This window comes from Salvelinus alpinus, chromosome 1 (genome assembly GCF_045679555.1).
Source record: "Salvelinus alpinus chromosome 1, SLU_Salpinus.1, whole genome shotgun sequence".
NCBI classification, from domain to species: domain Eukaryota; kingdom Metazoa; phylum Chordata; class Actinopteri; order Salmoniformes; family Salmonidae; genus Salvelinus; species Salvelinus alpinus.
This window is the reverse complement of record NC_092086.1, coordinates 58,130,522-58,153,717: the sequence shown is the minus strand read 5'-3', so window position 1 is coordinate 58,153,717 and position 23,196 is coordinate 58,130,522. Positions and strand designations below refer to the sequence as shown.

Here is a 23,196-nt window from a genome sequence, read left to right as displayed (position 1 = left end):
TTTAATGTAAAACTTAGTTATGTATGTGTAGTAATACATGCTTACAATTGTTTCATTATATGTGTGTTGTGCTGCATTAGTTCTTTCTCAGTGCTTTTAATAAGAAGGCATAGATTGGTCTGGCTGCTGAGGACCAAATGGACATAGGTGGATGGAACCCCACTGACCACAGAGTAAGATATTTGTTTCTGTCCACCTAGCCTATCAAAGGACAAGGAAGAGCTACTACCATATTGCCTATCCAATCCTTTAGGATCTAGGGATCAATTTGGGATTGGCCTATATAACATCAGACATTTGTTGTGTTTGTAGCCACTGGAGGGAGAGGGCTCCTGATAATTGCGAAGAGGTGGTGTAAAGTACTTATGTAAAAATACTTTAAAGTACTAATTACGTATTTTTGGGGGTATCTGTAATTTACTTTACTATTTATATTTTTGACAACTTTTACTTTTACTCCAGTACATGTCTAAAGAAAAGAATGTACTGTTTACTCCATACATTTTCCCTGACATCCAAAAGTATTCATTATATTTTGAATGTTTAGCAGTACAGGAAAATGGTCCAATTCACGCACTTAAAAGTATTAAGAGAACATCCCTGGTCAGCCTCTGATCTGGCGGACTCACTAAGCACAAATGCTTCATTTGTAAATAATGTCTGTGTGTTGGAGTGTGCCCCTTGCTATCTGTAAACTAAAAAATAAATGGTGCTGTCTGGTTTGCTTAATAAAATAAATTGGAAATGATTTATGCTTTTACTTTTGACACTTAAGTATATTTTAGCAATTACATGAACTGTTGATACTTAAGTACATTTAAAACCAAATACCTTTAGACTTTTACTGAAGTAGTATTTTACTGGGATTTTTTTTGTTGTCATTTTCTATTAGGTATCTTTACTTTTACTCAAGTATAACAATTGGGTACTTTTTCCACCACTGCAAAGAGGTGACGGAGGACTCTGTGGAGATCTTGTTCAATCCTTTAGACCCCCTGGAGAGCTGGAATGACCTGTCCTATGTCAACCATGACTGGCCCTAGATCTGCGAGACTAAGGCTTGTCACAAGCCTTAACACAATAATCATAGTAATATTTTTCTAGTTTTGCAGAAAGCATGGTGAAACTACTGTTTCTATGTTTTCTGTCTGTGTGTTTGCTATGTGTATGAGACACATTTCCATTATTAAATAGAATGGACAATAACGATTTGAACTTTAACTAGAATTGCTGTATTGTTGGAGTATGTATTTGTGCTTTTACCAGTCCAGAACGGTGTCTAAAATGTAGTTAACCAAAATTCCATCCACAGTTTTTATTAGAGTAAAGTCATACTGTATAAAAAATGACTGAGGCTATGAATACAAAGTTTTCACCCCTGCCCGCGGGTCCCCAGTAGCGGCTATTTTTCATGGGGTTCACATTTCTCTCTTTACTCACCCTCTTCTGAACCCTCAACCAATTTGATCAATATGATGATGTAGCCTATCTCTCTGCCTCATATTTCTGAACAGCTGCAATTTGAACGAACGTTCCAAACATATATATGAAGGCTACAACCTTCTCTGTCTGTTGTAATGGATATTGCCATAGCACAAGCAAGACGCAGTCTACACATTGCATTGATATCATATTTATAGTTAGGCTGCCATATAGCCAGCAGCCTGGCTCCTGTTTAGCCAATGATGTTGCAATGATTATGGAAAAATAACATTAAATCACTATTGACTGCCTGTCTGTGTCTTGCTTGTTTGATATGTTGTGTAGGCTACATAGGGTGAATTCAGAAAAAGTGGAATACTTAGCATTTCCGTCTTCTGTAACCTCTTTCGACATTGTCATGAAATATGACTTCATCATTTCTTCAAACAATCATCTTTATTTAATATTGATTAATTATTGCAACAATTAAACTGTCGACCCCACACTCTTGAGTGTGTTGCCGAGAGCTTAACTGATAATGAAAAAAGAGATCTTATATAGGAGACCTAAAAATGCTTAGTTAGGGCTGGTTTCACCCCTCCCATGCTGATCGGGGGGCATCATAAGCCACCTTGGGTTTATCTCCTGGTTATCTGCACAGGATGTTGTTTTAACCCCAACCTGGCTTAGTTTCCCAGATGCCAGGATGAAGATAAGACAATGAGGGATTGTTCTAACTTTTCCAGGCTATCTCTATCTCGGGTAACACACACCACATCTTGTCTATGGAATGCCGGCTGTAGGTTTTTATCAACAAGTCATTGACGATTGTCAGCTCAAGCTCCAGAGGCCCAACTCAGTCCCACAGACACAGATGAGAGAATACTCATCATAGCTATTCTATTAATAAACAGTTTTAAACATAATCTTGTAATTTTTCTCTCACAACATCTATCTATATTAACCCAACATATGATACATTTATGAAATCCACAAGATGTTTCCTAATGACACAAAAAGGACAAATGTTGATATAATATTCACAGGAGGCATGACACCCATTTGTGTACACTGAGCCAAAACCATATTTTCAGTTCGTGGGACACCATTATTCTTCTTTTTATAAGAAACATGAATGTGTTGTGATTCTGGATGGCCAAATTGTTAGCAAGAACGCCAACAAACTGCCATGTGGGGAATCGTAAGTGGCTCATTTCAGCATCTTGTTATTGATACCATGTCTTGTTTTGAAGTGTTTTGACTGATTTCATGTCAATGCTAATATGGCTAAAATTTGCTACCTAGCTAACCAGCAACTGTAACCAATGTATTTGAGAGACAAGTGGTCATTGTGCAAATGTATTTATGTTTTCAAGAAACATTGGAGACGAAATATAGCTTACGTGTTGTCAACAATCTACGCCAACCTCATCTGTTTTGCCCCATGGTTGTACACGCGTCCAACCCGTCTATGCTATCACAGACACTATAATGGCATAAAAAAACTAAAATATAAACGCAACATGTAGTGTTGGTCCCATGTTTCATGAGCTGAAATAAAAGATCCCAGAAATGTTACATATGCACAAAAAGGTTATATCTCTCTAATTTTGTGCACAAATTTGTTTACATCCTTGTTAATGAGCATTTCTCCTTTGCCAAGATAATCCATCCACCTGACAGGTGTGGCATATCAAGAAGCTGATTAAACAGCATGAACATTACACAAATGCACATTGTGCTTGGGGAAATTAAAGGGCACTAACATGTGCAGTTTTGTCACACAACACAATGCCACAGATGACTGAAGTTTTGAGGGAGTGTGCAATTGGCATGCTAACTGCAGGAATGTCTACCAGAGCTGCTGCCAGAGAATTGAATATGAATTTCTCTAGCATAAGCCTCTATCATAAGTCGTTTTAGAGAATTTTACAGTATGTCCAACCGGCCTCACAACCACAGACCATGTGTATGGTGTCGTATGAGCGAGCGGTTTGCTGATGTCAACATTTTGAACAGAGTGCCACATGGTGGCGGTGGGGTTATGGTATGAGCAGGCATTAGCTACGAACAAACACAATTGCATTTTATCGATGGCAATTTGAATGCACAGAGATACTGTAATGAGATCCCACGGCGCCATGTCGCAAGAATCTTTACACAATTCCTGGAAGTTGAAAATATCCCAGTTCTTCCATGGTCTGCATACTCACCAGACATGTCACCCATTGAGCAGGTTTGGGATGCTCTGGATTGAAGTGTATGACAGCGTGTTCCAGTTTTCAAATGAAAAGTATTCAGTATTCGAAAAGTATTCAGACCCCTTCACTTTTTCCACATTTTGTTACGTTACAGCGTTATTCTAAAATTAATTTTAAAAAATTATCTCATCAATAATGACAAAGCGAAAACAGGTTTTAAAATTTTTGCAAATGTATTAAAAATAAACTTAGATATGTATTCAGACCCTTTACTCATTTCTTTATCATGTGGTTTGACATACGAATGCACTGCATATATATATACACACTACAAAAAGTATGTGGACACCTGCTGGTCGAACATCTCATTCCAAAATATGGAATTGGTCCCCCCTTTGGTTTTATAACAGCCTCCACTCTTCTGGGAATGCTTTCCACTAGATGTTGGAACATTGCTGCAGGGACTTGCTTCCATTCAGCCACAACAGCATTAGTGAGGTCGGGCATTAATGTTCCAATACATCCCTAAGGTGTTCGATGGGGTTGAGGTCAGGGCTCTGTACAGGCCAGTCAAGTCTACACCGATGTCGACAAACCATTTCTGTATGGTCCTCGCTTTGTTCACGGGGGCATTGTTATGCTGAAACATGAAAGTGTCTTCCCCAAACTGTTGCCACAAAGTTGGAAGCACAGAATAATCTAGAATGTCATTGTATGCTGTACCCTTAAGATATTTCTTCACTGGAACTAAGGAGCCTGAACCATGAAAACCAGCCCCAGACCATTATTCCTCCTCCAGCAAACTTTACAGCACTATGCATTCGGGTAGTTTGCGCTCTCCTGGCATCCGCCAAACCCAGATTTGTACGTCAGACTGCCAGATGGTGAAGCGTGATTCATCACTCCAGAGAACGTGTTTCCACTGCTCCAGAGTCCAATGACGGCGAGCTTTACACAACTCCGACGCTTGGCTGCATGGCTGCTCGGCCATGGAAAACCCATTTAATGAAGCTCCCGACGAAGAGTTCTTATGCTTATGTTACTTCCAGAGGCAGTTTGGAACTCGGTAGTGAGTTGTGCAACCGAGGACAGATGATTTTTACGCGCTACGCGCTTCAGCACTCGGCGGTCCCGTTCTGTGAGCTTGTGTGGCCTACCACTTTGCGGCTGAGCCGTTGTTGCTCCTTGACGTTTCCACTTCACAATAACAGCACTTTACCGGGGCTCGTGCAGGGCAGAAATTTGACGAACTGACTTGAAGGAAAGATGGCATCCTATGACGATGCCACATTGAAAGTCACTGAGCTCTACAGTAAGGCCATTCTATTGCCAATGTTTGTCTATGGAGATTGCATGGCTGAGTTCTCGATTTTATACACCTGTAGGCAACGGGTGTGGCTTAAATAGCAGAATCCATTCATTTGAAGGTGTCCACATACTTTTGTGTGAATATACAGTACCATTCAAAAGTTTGGACACACCTACTCATTCAAGGGTTTTTCTTTATTTTTACTATTTTCTATATTGTAGAATAATAGTGAAGACATCAAAACTATGAAATAACACATATGGAATCATGTAGTAACCAAAATAGTGTTAAACAAATCAAATATATTTATTACTTTAGAATCTTCAAAGGAGCCACCCTTTGCCTTGATGACAGCTTTGCACACTCTTGGCATTCTCTCAACCAGCTTCACCTGGAATGCTTTTCCAACAGTCTTGAAGGAGTTCCCACATATACTGAACACTTGTTGGCTGCTTTTCCTTCACTCTGCGGTCCAACTCATCCCAAACCATCTCAATTGGGTTGAGGTTGGGTGATTGTGGAGGCCAGGTCATCTGACCAGGTCAGCAGCACTCCATCACTCTCCTTATTCGTCAAATATCTCGTTGGGTCATTGTCCTGTTGAAAAAAAAATTATAGTCCCACTAACCGCAAACCAGATGGGATGGCGTATTGCTGCAGAATGCTGTGGTAGCCATGCTGGTTAAGTGTGCTTTGAATTCTAAATAAATCACTGACAGTGTCACCTGCAAAGCATCCCCACACCATCACACCTCCTCCTCCATGCTTCACGGTAGGAACAACACATGCTGAGATCATCCGTTCACATATTCTGCATTCCAACTGCTCATCAGGCCAAAGGACAGGTTTCCACTGGTCTAATGTCCATTGCTCGTGTTTCTTGGCCCAAGCACGTCTTCTTCTTATTGGTGTCCTTTAGTAGTAGTTTCTTTGCAGCAATTCGACCATGAAGGCCTGATTCACGCAGTCTCCTCTGAATAGTTGACATTGATATGTGTCTGTTACTTGAACTCTGTGAAGCATTTATTTGGGCTGCAATTTCTGAAGCTGGTAACTCATCCTCTGCAGCAGAGCATGAGAGACAGTTTCCCCATCATAGCGCTTGATGGTTTTTGCAACTGCACTTTTAGAAACTTTCAAAGTTCTTGAAATTTTCTGAACTGACTGACCTTCATGTCTTAAAGTAATGATGGACTGTCGTTTCTCTTTGCTTACGTGAGCTGTTCTGAACATAATATGGGCTTAGTCTTTTACCAAATAGGGCTATCTTCTGTATACAACCCCTACCTTGTCACAATACAACGGATTGGCTCAAATGCATTAAGGAAAGAAATTCCACAAATTAACTTTTAAGAAGGCACACCTGTTAATTGAAATGCATTCCAGGTGACTACCTCATGAAGCTGGTTGAGAGAATACCAAGTGTGCAAAGCTGTGATCAAGGCAAACGTTGGCTACTACATGATTCCATATGTGTTATTTCACAGTTTTGATGTCTTCACTATTATTCTACAATGTAAAAAATAGTAAAATAAAGAAAAACCCTGGAATGAGTAGGTGTCCAAACCTTTGACTGGTACTGTATATGAATGGACAAAGCAAGCGATCACGTGACACCATTCATTCCTATTTGAAGACTCAATAGCTCATTGAAGCCAAATGAAGTCGGTTAAGATGAAGATGGCATCTCATTGAGACATACACAGTTTGAGCTGCTCCAGGACCAGGAAGTTGCCATTTCTCCCGACAGTTGAAGAACTGCTCAGACGCGCTGTTTGAAACAGAGGCGTGCTTCACCCGCACCATACTGAAAGACTGGCGGAGCCTACCTAACCATCCTCAAAAATCCGACAAGGCGCACTGCGTGGTTTCAGACCGCTATCTATCCCCGCTCTATATCTGCAAGCTGTTGTCTAGAGCGTACGTGCCAAGACCGGAGTGGGCACATTTGCTATTTAATTAAACAGTTGTGACAAAATTATTTGTAGAGTTGAAAGTGCGAGTTGAAAACACATTGAACTTTCGATTTTATTCGGTTCATGACAATTTATGCGAAAAATAACATTTTTATGTGCACTACGTCATCACGCACTGCTTTTTATCCGCAACCGGTCCATTTGGTGGAAACACCACTGGTGGAAAAATGCGCATATTTTGTTCATGCAGATTTTGGAAATTCGCATGAAAATCTGTGGCCAATTGGATGGAAACCTAGCTACTGTAATAGAAACAACAGGCAAATATATTTACCACATACTTTAATGTGCGAGTTCAGGTTAAAATAAAACACTTTAATGGAAAAGCTTACACAGTCACAATCTGCTACATAATTATAGATATATTCATCCTTTTTGATATTACACATTGCTCTCTTATATTATCAAATAAATGCTTATGTACATGCTGCTCAATGTTAAGCTGTATTTACAAGATTGATCTCAAAAGGAAATAACGTAAAAATGGATATCCAATTACACATCAGAAACAATAGATTTTACCCCAAAACTAAAGCATTTGCTAACAGTCTATCTAACAAGTACTGCATCTGATCATACAAACTTACACTGTACACTCACACTGCATACACACAGTATAAACACTCACACACAAACCATAAAATGCATACCCACAGGCAGAATACAGAGAAAATACCCATACACCAAACATTTACACACACAGTATTCAAACTCACACGGGCCAATCGCACAGAAACACTTACAAACTGTGTCATGCTGCAGCCTTTAACATCATTAATAACTGAATACATTGATTGTCATTTAAAGGATTAAAAAAAACATGACCAATGTTATATTGCTGACACTTTAACCAGGCACACTCACACCCTACTTTATTGCACTTGATAGTCCATTTGAGATAAACGTAATGACTTTTTTCCAACTCTGCTTGTACCATCAAACATTAAGTATGAAGTCTTAAAACACACACACACAAAGCAAGGTAACTTGCTTTTTCACACATTCACCTAAAAACTGAAAAAAAGGGAACAGCCTTGAGGGCGCTAGGTTTTTGCATAACGGTCTAATTGTCTCAACCCTGTGAATTGCACTTAATGAGAGAGAATTTAGTTTTTTGTCTGACTACGATCCCACACAGATGCACGGATTACATGAGTAGGATTTAGTGAGGTTGCTAAGGAGGTGGTCGCACTGCAACACACACACACACACACTCGTAAACACACAACTCACACATGCCCGAGGGTATACAAACTCTTGCTTGCGCTCACACACTCACTGGCACTCACACAGCCTGTACTCGCTCATTCTCTACCATGATAGAACTAAACATTGGGATATATCGATATTGATAAAAGGTGCTCCCGTAATAGTGGGGTAGACTTGATATAAAACTCGTAAAACCTACGAGTGTGTGTGTATAGTTATATATACATGTATCACACACACACACAGAGTATACAAAAACATTAAGAACACCTGCTCTTTCCATGACATAGATTCACCTGGTCAGTCTATGATCCCTTATTGATGTCACTTGTTCAAATCACTTCAATCAGTGTAGATGAAGGCGAGGAGACAGGTTGAAGAAGGATTTGAGATAATTGAGCCCTGGATTGTGTATGTGTGCCATTCAGAGGGTAAATGGGCAAGACAAAATAATGAAGTGCCTTTGAATGGGGTATGGTAGTAGATGCCAGGCGCACCAGTTTGTGTCAAGAACTGCAACGCTGCTGGATTTTTCACGCCCAACAGTTTCCTGTGTGTATCAAGAATGGTCGACCACCCAAAGGACATCTAGACAACTTGACAACTGTGGGAAGCATTGGACTCAACATGGGCCAGCATCCCTGTGAAACGCTTTCAACACCTTGTAGAGTCCATACCCTGATGAACTGAGGCTGTTTTGAGGGCAAAAAGGAGGGGTGCAACTCAATATTAAGAAAGTGTTCCTAATGTTTGGAATACTCCGTGTGTATATAGATATATATATAAAAACAAACATCACATGCTATTCTTGGCAAAGCTGTATGAAGTGACGGAGTGGCAGAGATGATGGCCCTTACGCAGGGTGAGGGGACACACATTCAGGCCAGGAAGAACAACGGATGAGGGACGAAACATCAATGAAAACATCTCCCTTCACCTCTCAGTCCCAGCCATTGTCCTTTATCATGTGGGACAGCTCAATGATGAACTTCCCCTCCTTGTACTTCTGACTCAACTCAAAGGCCTGCTCCTGTAGGAAGAGGGATAGAGGGTGGGGGGGGGGGGGGGAATAAGAGGCGGGAGTGCATGGTAGACAAGCTTAAAAGACATCTACATTTACTGAGGATGGGGATTGCGGATATTATTTTAGTTCTTCATTATTTACAGTGTGGAGACATAGAGCAGTAGCATAGTATGTGTGTGTGTTTGTCCTTACGTATTTCCAGCCCAGTGTGGTGTGGCAGCTCTCACAGTAGATGTCTGCCACAGCGTGGAGCCCGGTGAGTAGCAGCCTCTCCTCGGCAGGACCACAGCCCACGTTCACCCTGAAAACACCAGGAACAAGAACCACAGGTCAATTACCGCCATGGTTCCCCGCCACAAATGTCCATTTTGTGACCCGACTTATCAGCTTATCAGATTTTCTGGTGACCCACCAGGTAAGCATTTATATTATATTTTTTAACAAGAAAAGTGATAATTCTATTCAGAACCTAATATTTAGCCCCACATCAGGGGGAGTTTGCTATGTACCAGTTGAGAAATGACATGCTAACTACTAAATGCAAACTACAGCAAACAGAACGTGACCTCCACTGTTAGGATAGTGAACTGGCTTCAGGGTGCATTGTATGGCTTACAGGACTAGCGTAAACACACTGAAGTGGCATAAGGAGAACCTGGCAGATGCATGATAATGACAGTGTACTGAGGCTTGAGCGGTAACTAAGGTAGGACTGTGTTTTAGGGACCTAAAAGGGATATTATTTTGTTCATTAAATTATGGGTACACTGTGTAGGCTATATGGTCATACACTGGATGACAAGTAAAGATACTCACACAGAGTTGAAGAGGTAGGCACGACCCTGGCTACCCTGAAAAGACTGGATGACAGAAAAAAAGAGAATGAACTCAAATGTGCCAAAAAGACAGGGAGAGAGAGCGAGAGAGACAATGCAAAATCAAATATTTAAAAAAAATCTGTGGTTTTAAGGAAAGTGGGACATTGAGGTAACGTTTCCCAGCTTACACTGCAACAGAGGGCTGTGGCTGTTGTTTCTCGTTATTCCAATGTTATTACTTGTTATTGAAATGTAATATCATTTCACATAGCCAACCAGGGGTTGGAACCAAAATTATTTTCCTATCGTTTTGTTCTAAAGAAAACCACTATTTGTTATGTTCTGTTTCACTGTTTCGACCAGCAAAATAAAGCTCTGACCGGTTCGAACCAAAAACAGTACCAGCTTTCCTTTCTGTTCCTTTTTTAACCTGTGAAAATAAACCGCTTTTTACATTTAGCTCATTAAATTACTTTACCAATCAGTGTAGATAGAGCAGGCAAGCTAGTTGTATACATGCGTGATGGACGGACAAGGGTAGCCTATGGCGCAAGATGTGACTGAAATTTTACGGGTGGGGTTAGGGCAAGAGAGGGTTGAGGAGCAGACTTGAAGCGCTAGGCATCTTGTTATGACATGCATTATCTGAATAAGGTCCACATAATTATACCTAGGAGGAGCAGTTTATATGAAGGAACTTTGAATGCCCATTGAGCTAGCAAGCTAACGCGCTTGAGCTAGCAAGCTAACGCGCTTGAGCTAGCAAGCTAACGCGCTTGAGCTAGCAAGCTACCGCTTGTGTGTGCAGAGCGGCATCAGAATAAAAATAAATCCAACGTGAAATGTGATAACTAGGCATATAGTATCCTTAACTGGCATTGAAAAAGTAAATCCATCCTTTCCTGTGGGGGGGGGGCAGGTAGCCTAAACACGCACAGGCAAAGATTCTCAGCTTGCAGCCAGACGCTGGAATAAGTTTGAATGATAGAGGGTTTTGCATTGGCGCTTTGTTGCGTTTTTTTTGTGGGACTAGAAAAAAATAATCAAATAACGTTAACCGGTTTCCATGCTTTTAAAATAACGGTTCTGTTCTGGAACAGTATGGATCACTTTCGTTCCCAGTTACGTTTCTGTTCCTTGAAAAATACCATTATTTTCCGGTTTTCGGTTCTGTTCCCTGTACAGGTTCCAACCCCTGCAACCAACACATAGGCTTATTATTCAACTATATGGAATTTAACCCACTAGCCATAAATGGTCCATGTAGTCTCACCTTGGAGATGAGGTCATCATGGTTGGCCAGGTGTGCTCGGCAGTGAACACAGCTGTACCTGCGGTGGCACGAGTCTAGGTACGCTTGGAACGTCTTAGCCTTTGTCAGCTTCACCATGTCTGCGGAGATAGAGAGGGAAACAGAGTGACTTAGCGTTTAACAGGAAAACAGGAGAGGAGAAAGAGAGGATATAGGGCATTACAGGGACTCATAATGCTAGTCTACTCCTAAATGTGACTGTAGTAAACCCTAAACTTCACTATTTGTGTCGTGCAGTAACTATGAGAAAATTCTATTTTGTAAGCGTATTTGCCAAATAGGGTTAGGCAAAGTTGGGTAAACAACACAAACACAAAGAGCAACATATGATTCCCATGGCTTTCAAATGAAAACTGGAAAAAGAAAATGAAAGTGTGCGAAACAAGTTCAATAACTTTTGGCTGTCTGTAGAAATGTATGCACTCAAATGTTAATTTCCTCTCTATTTACACATGACAGGTCACACCTTGTGATGGTACAAGAGTGTCACAAAAAAATGTCAGAAGGAATATGAATCACACAATAATCAACTAACTGTATTAATAGGAGTGGGAAACAGGTCTGGGCACATATTAGTGATTATATTTCAAGCCATATGCATGTCTAATTACCAAGGTAAAGTTGGTTTTATATTCACACACTTGGACATTCAACAGACATTATCCAAAAGCAATTTAAAAATGGTAAAAATCAATAACGTTTTCACTGATTATGACAGAATCATCAAACTAGGTATGATTTATTCTATAAATGTCTAGTATACTTTTACAACCTTTGCTTTGAGTAGAAAATCCAGTTTTTATTTGATAGAAATACATAAATTTCAAATATTGCATTTAAAAATTAAGAAATCTATAACAATTTCAGTGATTGTTTCAGAAAAAAGGGAAAATGTGCATTTATTTGCAATAACTTTAAAGAAATGTTAATGTCACCATAAAGTTGTACAATCTTGTTCTATGTGAAGTTAGACAATGTTACCATAAAGTTGTACAATCTTAAATTGTATGCCAAATCAATGTTTGCATTTTAGTGCAACAGATCCACATGCTAAAGTAGTTACAAGGCACAACATTACTTTTTTATACTTCTCTAACTTAACAGCAAAGAGGCGCCTTTTCCAATCATTTTCTATTTTGGCTTTGTTGAAGTCCTTCTTTGTCATCCCCAGACAAGCTGAATGGTACCATCTCTGGCACACAGAGCATTCTATCTGCAGTATTCAAAACATAAAACAGGGTTGTTTATTTACATGTAAATTACAGTTCTGGAATACCCACATTCTGCTACATGCTTTTGCAATCAGGAACATTTTCAAATTTAATGGATTTTGGATTTTTGTTCAATTGCTAAAATGACATGCATTTGACCACAAACTGACAGAAGCACACATAACTGGTGTTAATCATTGTTGAGTATTCAGGCAGTATACAATTGAAGTCAGAACTTTACATAACCCTTATCCAAATACATTTAAACTCAGTTGTTCACAATTCCTGACATTTAATCATAGTAAAAATTCCCTGTCTTAGGTCAGTTACGATCACCACTTTATTTTAAGATGTGAAATGTCAGAATAATAGTAGAGAGAATGATTTATTTCAGCTTTTATTTCTTTCATCACATTTCCAGTGGGTCAGAAGTTTACATACACTCAATTAGTATTTGGTAGTATTGCCTTTAAATTGTTTAACTTGGGTCAAATGTTTTGGGTAGTCTTCCACAAGCTTCCCACAATAAGTTGGGTGAATTTTGGCCCATTCCTCCTGACAGAGCTGGTGTAACTGAGTCAGGTTTGTAGGCTTCCTTGCTCACACACGCCTTTTCACGTCTGCCCACAAAATTTCTATGGGATTGAAGTCAGGGCTTTGTGATGGCCACTCCAATACCTTGACTTTGTTGTCCTTAAGCCATTTTGCCACAACTTTGGGAGTATGCTTGGGGTCATTGTCGATTTGGAAGACCCATTTGCGACCAAGCTTTAACTTCCTGACTGATGTCTTGAGATGGTGCTTCAATATATGCACATAATTGTCCTCCCTCATAATGCCATCTATTTTGTGAAGTGCACCAGTCCCTCCTGAAGCAAAGCACACCCACAACATGATGCTGCCACCCCCGTGCTTCACAGTTGGGATGGTGTTCTTCGGCTTGCAAGCCTCCCCCTTTTTCCTCCAAACATAACGATGGTCATTATGACCAAACAGTTCTATTTTTGTTTCATCAGGCCAGAGGACATTTCTCCAAAAAGTACGATCTTTGTCCCCATGTGCAGTTGCAAACTGTAGTCTGGCACTTTTATGGTTGTTTTGGAGCAGTGGCTTCTTCCGTGCTGAGCTGCCTTTCAGGTTATGTCAATATAGGACTTGTTTTACTGTGGATATAGATACTTTTGTACCTGTTTCCTCTAGCATCTTCACAAGGTCCTTTGCTGTTGTTCTGGGATTGATTTGCACTTTTCACACCAAAGTACGTTCTTCTCTAGGAGACAGAAAGCATCTCCTTCCTGAGCGGTATGACGGCTGCATGGTCCCATGGTGTTCATACTTGCGTACTATTGTTTGTACAGATGAACGTGGTACCTTCAGGCGTTTGGAAATTGCTACCAATGACAAACCAGACATATGGAGTTCTAAAAAAAAAAATTCTGAGGTCTTGGCTGATTTCTTTTGATTTTCCCATGTTAAGCAAAGAGGCACTGCGTTTGAAGGTAGGCCTTGAAATACATCCACAGGTACAACTCCAATTGACTCAAATGATGTCAATTAGCCTATCAGAAGCTTCTAAAGCCATGACATCATCTTCTGGAATTTTCCAAGCTGTTTAAAGGCACAGTCAACTTAGTGTATGTAAACTTCTGACCCACTGGAATTGTGATACAGTGAAATAATCTGTCTGTAAACAATTGTTGGAAAAATTACTTGTGTCATGCACAAAGTAGATGTGAATACCGACTTTCCAAAACAATAGTTTGTTGATAAGAAATTTGTAGAGTGGTTAAAAAACATGTTTAATTGACTCAAACCAAGCGTATGCAAACTTCCGACTTCAACTGTAAATCATATAGTAATAAAGGCATATATTTGCAAAAAAAAGTATGCGTTGATAAAAAAAAGGTATCACACATCAATGTTATAATATCAAACATGACAATAAATGCAATATTTGAAATCAGTTTAATCGTCACTTGTGCCAGATACAACGTGTGTACCTATTACAGTGAATCGCTATCATAGTGTGTATCTAGTATCTCTCATAGTAGAATAATAACATAGAGTCATGATAATAGAACATTAGAGCAATAATACAAGGATAACCGATAAAAAAGTTTCAAGACAAAGTTTCATACTTCTAAATGTCTTGAAAGATGAAACTACATGAGTTTTCATAGCCTACTGTCATCATTTTTCTCTGGATGATGCAAAGCACACATTGAACAGTGTTGCTTCGCATTGAAGACTGGGGAAAAAGATTGCAGAAGGGTTCACATACAGTTCAGAGGCAAATCATAATGTATACATTTAGCCCAAAAACCAAACATGTACCAAATTTCACAGTGGGTGTGAGACCTGGAGAGGCCTACAAGCCACAGTGTCTCACACCCACTGTGGAATTTGGTGGAAGATCAGTGAAAATCTGGGGAGAGGCACAAAGTCACCCAAAATCAATGTGAAAGACTGGTGGAGAGCATGCCAAGACGCATGAAAGCTGTGATTGAAAATCAGGGTTATTCCACCAAATATTGATTTCTGTTAAAAAGTTTTTATTTTTTATTGTATTGTGTTGTTCAAAAATGAATATGAAGTTATTTTCTTAGTATTATTTGAGGTCTGACAACACTGCATGTTTTTTCTAATTTTGACCACTTTCTGCAAATAAACGCTCTAAATTACAATATTTTTTATTTGGAATATGGGAGAAACGTTGTCAGTAGTTTATAGAATAAAACTTTTCATTTTACCCAAACACATAATTATAAATAATAAAAATCAGAGAATCTGATAGTTTGCAGTGGTCTCTTAATTTTTTCCAGAGCTGTATATATGTACACTACCGTTCAAAAGTTTGGGGTCACTTAGAAATGTCCTTGTTTTCCATGAAAACGTACATGAAATTAGTTGCAAAATGAATAGGAAATATAGTCAACACGTTGACAAGGTGAAACATAATCAATTTTAATTGAAGTAATAATTGTGTCCTTCAAACTTTGCTTTCATCAAAGAATCCTCCATTTGCAGCAATTACAGCCTTGCAGACCTTTGGCATTCTAGTTGCCAATATGTTGAGGTAATCTGAAGAGATTTCACCCCATGCTTCCTGAAGCACCTCCCACAAATTGGATTGGCACTTCTTACGTACCATACGGTCAAGCTGCTCCCACAACAGCTCAATAGGTGACTGTGCTGGCCACTCCATTTTAGACAGAATACCAGCTGACTGCTTCTTCCCTAAATAGTTCTTACATAGTTTGGAGCTGTGCTTTGGGTCGTTGTCCTGTTGTAGGAGGAAATTGGCTGCAATTAAGTGCCGTCCACAGGGTATGGCATGGCGGTGCAAAATGGAGTGATAGCCTTCCTTCTTGAAGATCTATTTTACCCTGTACAAATCTCCAACTTCACCACCACCAAAGCACCCCCAGACCATCACATTGCCTCCACCATGCTTGACAGATAGCATCAAGCACTCCTCCAGCACCGTTAAATTTTTTCTGCGTCTCACAAATTTTCTTCTTTGTGATCAAAACACCTCAAACTTAGATTTGTCTGTCCATAACACTTTTTTTCCAATCTTCCTCTGTCCAGTGTTTGTATTATTTTGCCCATCTTAATCTTTCCTTTTTATTGGCCAGTCTGAGATATGGCTTTTTCTTTGCAACTCTGCCTAGAAGGCCAGCATCCCGGAGTCGCCTCTTCACTGTTGACATTGAGACTGGTGTTTTGCGGGTACTATTTAATGAAGCTGCCAGTTGAGGACTTGTGAGGCATCTGTTTCTCAAACTAGACACTCGAATGTACTTGTCCTCTTGCTCAGTTGTGCACCAGGGCCTCCCACTCCTCTTTCGATTCTGGTTAGACCAGTTTGCGCTGTTCTGTGAAGGGAGTAGTACACAGCGTTGTACGAGATCTTCCGTTTCTTGGTAATTTCTCACATGGAATAGCCTTAATTTCTCAGAACAAGAATAGACTGACGAGTTTCAGAAGAAAGTTATTTGTTTCTGGCCATTTTGAGCCTGTAATCGAACCCACAAATGCTGATGCACCAACTAGTCTAAAGGCCAGTTTTATTGCTTCTTTAATCAGTACAACAGTTTTCAGCTGTGCAAACATAATTGCAAAAGGGTTTTCTAATGATCAATTAGCCATTTAAAATGATAAACTTGGATTAGCTAACACAATGTGCCACAGGAGTGATGGTTGCTGATAATGGGCCTCTATACGCCTATGTAGATATTCCATTTAAAGAAATCTGTCGTTTCCAGCTACAATAGTCATTTACAACATTAACAATGTCTACACTGTATTTCTGATAAAGTTGATGTTATTTTATAGGACAAAAAATGTGCAAGGACATTTCTAAGTGACCCCAAACTTTTGAACGGTAGTGTATGTTATGGTTCACTCTCCACTGTGGAATGTCCATGTTGATCCTCTTGGTTCTCTTGATCCATCCACCAGTCATCTTTGTTAGTCAGACCTGACCCCTTCATCCTGTAGTTTTTTCCTGTAATCTATTTTAATATGACTGAAGATGCAGAATTTTCTGCCAAGCCCCTTCTAATAGGGTATAACAGCCTCTTTCCTCAAAACAAATGTTGTTAAAGTATGCTAGATATTTATAGAATAAGTCATACCTAGTTTGATGTTTCTGTGACAAACAGTGAATTAGTTATTGATTTATACAGTTTTAAATGGCTTTTGGCGAATGTCCGAACGTGTGAATATAAAACCAACTTTACCTCTGTTGTCTAATTCGCAGCTCACTTCCTGGTACAATTACAGAAGGGTCCGTGCTATCAAGCGATGCTCCGCGCTATCCACGATCCTTGGAACGTCCCTACACCATTGAAGTTTACATTTTTAAAAGTTTTAAGTAAGGGTTAGGGGTTAAGTTTTGGGTAAGGACGTCGCAAGGATCCCGATAACGCTGACCATTGCACCAGACAGAACACAACATGCATTGACCTACTTTACTGTACCAGCTAAAACCGACTATGTATGGTCAGAGTGAGTAGCGCTCTATAGATGGATGGGGGAAATTTTACTTTTTTTTACTCAAAAGTCTTGGGTCATTTAAAACGGTTAAATGTCCGTGTGAAAAATCATTATTGTAGCTAGAGTAATTTCAAAATAACGGGCAGTATTAATGTCACGGCATATACAACAACAAGCAAAACATCACTGATCCTTGCAATTTTGCTGGCCTGCTAACGTTAACGTAGCTGACTCGCTCCACATTCTGACAAAGCAACCAGCTAGCCAAGAATTCCCCAAAACGTTTCATACAGTGAATTATTCACCGACAGTCTTCCTCTCTACCAAACTATCCATTTTAGCCAGCTACCGTGAGAGATTAACTAACATGTTGACATTAGTTTAGTAGCTATCAACTGAACCATATTCTGGGTTTACAGGAGGCGTTTAATATGTTTACTGTAAACCCGCCATGTCAGGCTCAGCTAGCAACATGGAAGGAAATAAAAGCACAATAGAAAATAACTCACTCACCTAACGTAGTTATCGGATGTTCAATGGAAGACCTAATTTTAACGAATATGTGACCAGAAAACTACCGTTGGATAGGTCAACTGCATCGGTAAATTGCTCAATCGTCTAGGGGATAGCTTGTTTTTGTCACTTTTTCAGCAAGAAACCATCGGACGGATCCAAACCAAACAAACAAAAATCGTCTTGCAGCTGTTCTCTCTCGGTTTCTCACACTTGACAACAGGAACAAGTTTTTCTCTGAGATGAAACCGTTTCGTGTATTTTGTAGTTAAAATTTTAAAAGAACTATAGCTACTCCGACTAATTTTTTAAGGATAGGATATTTTCGTGGTGCGGGGACAAACTTCCAATATTATCCAGGGTTTGTTTACAACGCTGGTTAAGGAGGCGGTACCAACACGTCACCAGCTACAAAACAAATCCCCGACGACCAATGAGAATTGTCAGATTGACTGGGAATGTAGGTCAGCCAATTAGGTTGAATTGTGACTTGTTTTAATCTTTATTTAACTAAGCAAGTCAGTTATGAACAAATTCTTATTTACAATGACGGCCTATACTGGCCAAACCCTCCATCTTACGCTGGGCCAATTGTACTGGACTCCCGATCATGGCCGGTTGTGATACAGCCCGGGATTGAACCAGGGTCTGTAGTGACGCCTCGAGCACTGCTGCGCCCTCGGGAGTCCAAATGGACTCGTATCTGAGGGGATTCGACTAATTTCGCCCGGGCGCCAATGTAGCGTGTTTTGCACTGGCTGAACGTTTACTGCATTCGATTTCCGGGCATGTTTCTGAAGCCTGGATAATGCTGCCTTGTTGACAAAATAACCAAGCGGCGCAGATTTGTTTGATTTGAACAAGGCGCTCCTCCCTCACCGACTTCACCCACCTAGTCTTTTAAAACAACTATAGCATATGCACACGTTGTAATCGACATTCTAATCTTAACTGGCGCATTTCAAACTATCCTTTTGTGAGGCACAATCTGGAACTAGTTCTGTATGATGGCGAGTGGTGGGGTTGATTAGCAAGAATTGGAGGATCCTCCATCATCATTTAAATCTCCAGTTTGGGAGCATTTTGGCTTCACAGGAGATTACAATGGTGATGGACAGAGAGCTGTGGATAAAACGTTAACAATATGTCGCCACTGCTCAATGAGAGTCAGTGGTGGAAAAAGTACTCAATTGTCATACTTGAGTAAAAGTAAAGATACCTTAAAACAAAATTACTCAAGTAAAAGTGAAAGTCACCCAGTAAAATACTACTTGAGTAAAAGTCTAAAAGTATTTGGTTTGAAATATACTCAAGTATCAAGTCGACCATGAAGGCCTGATTCACGCAGTCTCCTCTGAACAGTTGATGTTGAGATGTATCTGTTACTTGAACTCTGTGAAGCATTTATTTGGGCTGCAATTTCTGAGGCTGGTAACTCTAATGAACTTATCCTCTGCAATAAAGGTAACTCTGGGTCTTCCATTCCTGTGGCGGTCCTCATGAGAGCCAGTTTCATAATAGCGCTTGATGGTTTTTGAGACTGCACATTAAGAAATATTCAAAGTTCTTGAAATGTTCCATATTGACTGACCTTCAAACATTATAAATATATGGGAGAGGTTAAGGGTAGAGGAATGACGAGTTAAAAACAAACAAAATAAAACTATTGTAAAATAGACTGTGTCCTTAAAATGTATATAGTATGTATAAGCAGGAAATAGAGGCCATTGTTGTTCACTTGCTTGCTCCAATTGGGGAAGGGGTGGTAGGGGTGGAGGGTAATAAACAATATAAATATATTTTTAAAGATGTGTGTATATATGTATATGTATTTATATGTATGTATGTCTGTGTATGTATGTATATGTATATATATATATATATATATATATATATATATATATATTTGCAAAAAAATATATGGGGGATTGGAAGTGATGCAGACAATTACATTGATGGAAGCTACAATCTATCTGCAATATTAAAGCTGATCTACCCCTAAAAAGAAAGAAACAAAAAAGAAATAAGATTATGGACTGTCATTTCTCTTTGCTTATTTGAGCTGTTCTTGCCATAATATGGACTTAGTATTTTATCAAATAGGGCTATCTTTTGTATACCCCCTTACCTTATCACAACACAACTGATTGGCTCAAACTCACTAGGAAGGAAAGAAATTCCACAAATGAACTTTTAAGGCACACCTGTTAATTGAAATGCATTCCAGGTGACTACCTCATGAAGCTGGTTGAGAGAATGCCAAAAGTGTGCAAAGCTGTCATCAAGACAAAGGGTGGCTATTTGAAGAATCTCAAATATAACATGTATTTAGATTTGTTTAACACTTTTTTGGTTACTACATGATTCCATATTTACATTTGACATTACATTTAAGTCATTTAGCAGACGCTCTTATCCAGAGCGACTTACAAATTGGTGCATTCACCTTATGATATCCAGTGGAACAACCACTTTACAATAGTGCATCTAACTCTTTTAAGGGGGGGGGGGTTTAGAAGGATTACTTTATCCTATCCTAGGTATTCCTTAAAGAGGTGGGGTTTCAGGTGTCTCCGGAAGGTGGTGATTGACTCCGCTGACCTGGCGTCGTGAGGGAGTTTGTTCCACCATTGGGGTGCCAGAGCAGCGAACAGTTTTGACTGGGCTGAGCGGGAACTGTACTTCCTCAGAGGTAGGGAGGCGAGCAGGCCAGAGGTGGATGAACGCAGTGCCCTTGTTTGGGTGTAGGGCCTGATCAGAGCCTGAAGGTACGGAGGTGCCGTTCCCCTCACAGCTCCGTAGGCAAGCACCATGTTCTTGTAGCGGATGCGAGCTTCAACTGGAAGCCAGTGGAGAGAGCGGAGGAGCGGGGTGACGTGAGAGAACTTGGGAAGGTTGAACACCAGACGGGCTGCGGCGTTCTGGATGAGTTGTAGGGGTTTAATGGCACAGGCAGGGAGCCCAGCCAACAGCGAGTTGCAGTAATCCAGACGGGAGATGACAAGTGCCTGGATTAGGACCTGCGCCGCTTCCTGTGTGAGGCAGGGTCGTACTCTGCGAATGTTGTAGAGCATGAACCTACAGGAACGGGTCACCGCCTTGATGTTAGTTGAGAACGACAGGGTGTTGTCCAGGATCACGCCAAGGTTCTTAGCACTCTGGGAGGAGGACACAATGGAGTTGTCAACCGTGATGGCGAGATCATGGAACGGGCAGTCCTTCCCCGGGAGGAAGAGCAGCTCCGTCTTGCCGAGGTTCAGCTTGAGGTGGTGATCCGTCATCCACACTGATATGTCTGCCAGACATGCAGAGATGCGATTCGCCACCTGGTTATCAGAAGGGGGAAAGGAGAAGATGAATTGTGTGTCGTCTGCATAGCAATGATAGGAGAGACCATGTGAGGATATGACAGCCAAGTGACTTGGTGTATAGCGAGAATAGGAGAGGGCCTAGAACAGAGCCCTGGGGGACACCAGTGGTGAGAGCACGTGGTGCGGAGATAGATTCTCGCCACGCCACCTGTTAGGAGCGACCTGTCAGGTAGGACGCAATCCAAGTGTGGGCCGCGCCGGAGATGCCCAACTCGGAGAGGGTGGAGAGGAGGATCTGATGGTTCACAGTATCAAAGGCAGCCGATAGGTCTAGAAGGATGAGAGCAGAGGAGAGAGAGTTAGCTTTAGCAGTGCGGAGCGCCTCCGTGACACAGAGAAGAGCAGTCTCAGTTGAATGACTAGTCTTGAAACCTGACTGATTTGGATCAAGAAGGTCATTCTGAGAGAGATAGCAGGAGAGCTGGCCAAGGACGGCACGTTCAAGAGTTTTGGAGAGAAAAGAAAGAAGGGATACTGGTCTGTAGTTGTTGACATCGGAGGGATCGAGTGTAGGTTTTTTCAGAAGGGGTGCAACTCTCGCTCTCTTGAAGACGGAAGGGACGTAGCCAGCGGTCAAGGATGAGTTGATGAGCGAGGTGAGGTAAGGGAAAAGGTCTCCGGAAATGGTCTGGAGAAGAGAGGAGGGGATAGGGTCAAGCGGGCAGGTTGTTGGGCGGCCGGCCGTCACAAGACGCGAGATTTCATCTGGAGAGAGAGGGGAGAAAGAGGTCAAAGCACAGGGTAGGGCAGTGTGAGCAGAACCAGCGGTGTCGTTTGACTTAGCAAACGAGGATCGGATGTCGTCGACCTTCTTTCCAAAATGGTTGACGAAGTCATCCGCAGAGAGGGAGGAGGGGGGGGGGGGGAGGAGGATTCAGGAGGGAGGAGAAGGTGGCAAAGAGCTTCCTAGGGTTAGAGGCAGATGCTTGGAATTTAGAGTGGTAGAAAGTGGCTTTAGCAGCAGAGACAGAAGAGGAGAATGTAGAGAGGAGGGAGTGAAAGGATGCCAGGTCCGCAGGGAGGCGAGTTTTCCTCCATTTCCCCTCGGCTGCCCGGAGCCCTGTTCTGTGAGCTCGCAATGAGTCGTCGAGCCACGGAGCAGGAGGGGAGGACTGAGCCGGCCTGGAGGATAGGGGACATAGAGAGTCAAAGGATGCAGAAAGCGAGGAGAGGAGGGTTGAGGAGGCAGAATCAGGAGATAGGTTGGAGAAGGTTTGAGCAGAGGGAAGAGATGATAGGATGGAAGAGGAGAGAGTAGCGGGGGAGAGAGAGCGAAGGTTGGGACGGCGCGATACCATCCGAGTAGGGGCAGTGTGGGAAGTGTTGGATGAGAGCGAGAGGGAAAAGGATACAAGGTAGTGGTCGGAGACTTGGAGGGGAGTTGCAATGAGATTAGTGGAAGAGCAGCATCTAGTAAAGATGAGGTCAAGCGTATTGCCTGCCTTGTGAGTAGGGGGGGAAGGTGAGAGGGTGAGGTCAAAAGAGGAGAGGAGTGGAAAGAAGGAGGCAGAGAGGAATGAGTCAAAGGTAGACGTGGGGAGGTTAAAGTCACCCAGAACTGTGAGAGGTGAGCCATCCTCAGGAAAGGAACTTATCAAGGCGTCAAGCTCATTGATGAACTCTCCAAGGGAACCTGGAGGGCGATAAATGATAAGGATGTTAAGCTTGAAAGGGCTGGTAACTGTGACAGCATGGAATTCAAAGGAGGCGATAGACAGATGGGTCAGGGGAGAAAGAGAGAATGTCCACTTGGGAGAGATGAGGATCCCAGTGCCACCACCCCGCTGACCAGAAGCTCTCGGGGTGTGCGAGAACACGTGGGCAGACGA

General features: G+C 41.3%; 1 protein-coding gene across 3 annotated transcripts; it reads right to left on the bottom strand.

Moving 5' to 3' along the window:
• Nucleotides 1–7,173: 7,173 nt before the first annotated feature.
• Nucleotides 7,174–18,385, bottom strand: LOC139546525 (protein yippee-like 3). Of its 3 annotated transcripts, none has more exons than XM_071355136.1 (6): nt 17,997–18,385; nt 12,350–12,484; nt 11,233–11,351; nt 9,958–10,001; nt 9,334–9,442; nt 7,174–9,147 (listed from the first exon to the last, which is right to left on the bottom strand). In XM_071355136.1, the coding sequence occupies exons 3-6, from the start codon at nt 11,347–11,349 to the stop codon at nt 9,058–9,060; spliced, it is 360 nt and encodes a 119-aa protein (XP_071211237.1). In that variant the 5' UTR covers nt 11,350–11,351; nt 12,350–12,484; nt 17,997–18,385; the 3' UTR covers nt 7,174–9,057. The 3 variants fall into 3 exon arrangements, with proteins under 3 accessions (XP_071211237.1, XP_071211322.1, XP_071211148.1); XM_071355221.1 differs by lacking the exon at nt 17,997–18,385 and adding an exon at nt 14,621–14,853; XM_071355047.1 differs by lacking the exon at nt 12,350–12,484 and having other exon boundaries at nt 17,997–18,384.
• Between the last annotated feature and the right edge of the window lie 4,811 nt (nt 18,386–23,196).